The 1322-nt window shown below is 35.6% G+C and overlaps 1 protein-coding gene across 1 annotated transcript in view; it reads right to left on the minus strand.

Annotated features, from left to right (window-relative positions):
* LOC106792155 (myb-like protein AA) overlaps nt 1-938 on the minus strand; it is a 66010-nt gene extending 65072 nt beyond the window's left edge. The window contains exon 1 of the mRNA XM_014758356.1: nt 190-938. Within this exon, the coding sequence (XP_014613842.1) occupies nt 190-652 (463 nt within the window). The 5' untranslated portion in view covers nt 653-938. The remainder of the gene's footprint in view (nt 1-189) is intronic.
* Between the last annotated feature and the right edge of the window lie 384 nt (nt 939-1322).

Raw genomic sequence — 1322 nt, forward strand, 5'->3', positions numbered from 1 at the left:
ATACGACGTGTAAATGAAGATACGATAATAATATTAATAAAAAACTGATGTGTGTACTTATGTACGCACGTAAGATGCTAAGTTATACTTCTTTAGCGTACCAAAACGAATATAACCTCAAAAATAACTTTCAAAAACGCGCGCCAAAAGAAGTATAACCTCAAAAATAGAATAATCCTGATTAGATACCTGGACCATCGTAAGACAGGACCTTCCTAGTAGTACATTGTCCTGGTAGGGGTTGAAACTGTTGTTGTTGGTGCAAGGGTGGTGGTGGTGGTGGTTGGGCGGGTTGCAATTGCATTTGATGGTGCTGGGTGGTTGGATAAAGGGTGGAAACAGCGTTCATAGTGGAACCAGATGGTGGGTGTTGCTTATATTGCCCACTACCACTACCACTACCATTACCACTACCACTAACACTACCACTACCATTAACACCACCATTGGAAGCTTGTTGTTGTTGCTGTTGTTGTTGTTGTTGTTGTTGTTGTTGTTGTTGTTGTTGTTGGTATTGATAGGGATGATTTAAATGTTGATGTTGTTGATGATGTGGATGCGAATGAGAATAAGGTGAACACCAGGTATAATATGGCTGCCAAGAGGTGGCGGCATTTGTACACGCCACCCCTTTACCCTCCTCGCTCCCCATTCGCACTTTCCCTAAGGAATACGTATTTTTTGTTTGTTTTCGTTTGTGCTTCCTTTTCTTTTCTATCGAAATTTGTTTGTTCTTATTTTCTTTCTTGTCACGCAAATTCGCGTTCAACACCTTTAGTTTATTTAAAAAATTTTGTTTCTTTTTTCCTCTTGTTTTATCCCCTCCACTCTCGTTCGCAGTTCACTCTGTTCGATTTAAACCGTTCAAACGATTTTCTAACATATCTTTGTCCCGTTAATTCTTTTTTTTTTTTTATTTGCTTTTTTCGTTCACAGACGACTCGATATTATTTCTTTTTTTTTAGTTATATTATATCGGATTGATTTCAATTCTTTCTCTCTTTTCTTTCATCGTTTCTCACGTAATCACTTGTTACTTTTTTTTTCTTTTTTTAATCAGATTTCACTTCCTTCCTTTATTCCTTTTCTTTTTCTTTTTTTTTCTTTTTTTCTTTCTTAGCACTCTGATCGTTCACTGTGTTATTATTATTATTATATATGTATACTTTATTCCATTTCAACAGGTTGTTACTGCAACGCTTTTCACGTTTTTCCGAATAAATCGAGACTTACGATTATTTCGATTATTTTACGTTTTGTGATTAATAAAAATAATTATAAATGGGGAAACGATCGATAGATCTTTAAAAAAAAGGGGGGGG

Source organism: Polistes canadensis, unplaced genomic scaffold, assembly GCF_001313835.1.
Source record: "Polistes canadensis isolate GaletaPanama2010 unplaced genomic scaffold, ASM131383v1 scaffold_384, whole genome shotgun sequence".
Lineage (NCBI taxonomy): Eukaryota > Metazoa > Arthropoda > Insecta > Hymenoptera > Vespidae > Polistes > Polistes canadensis.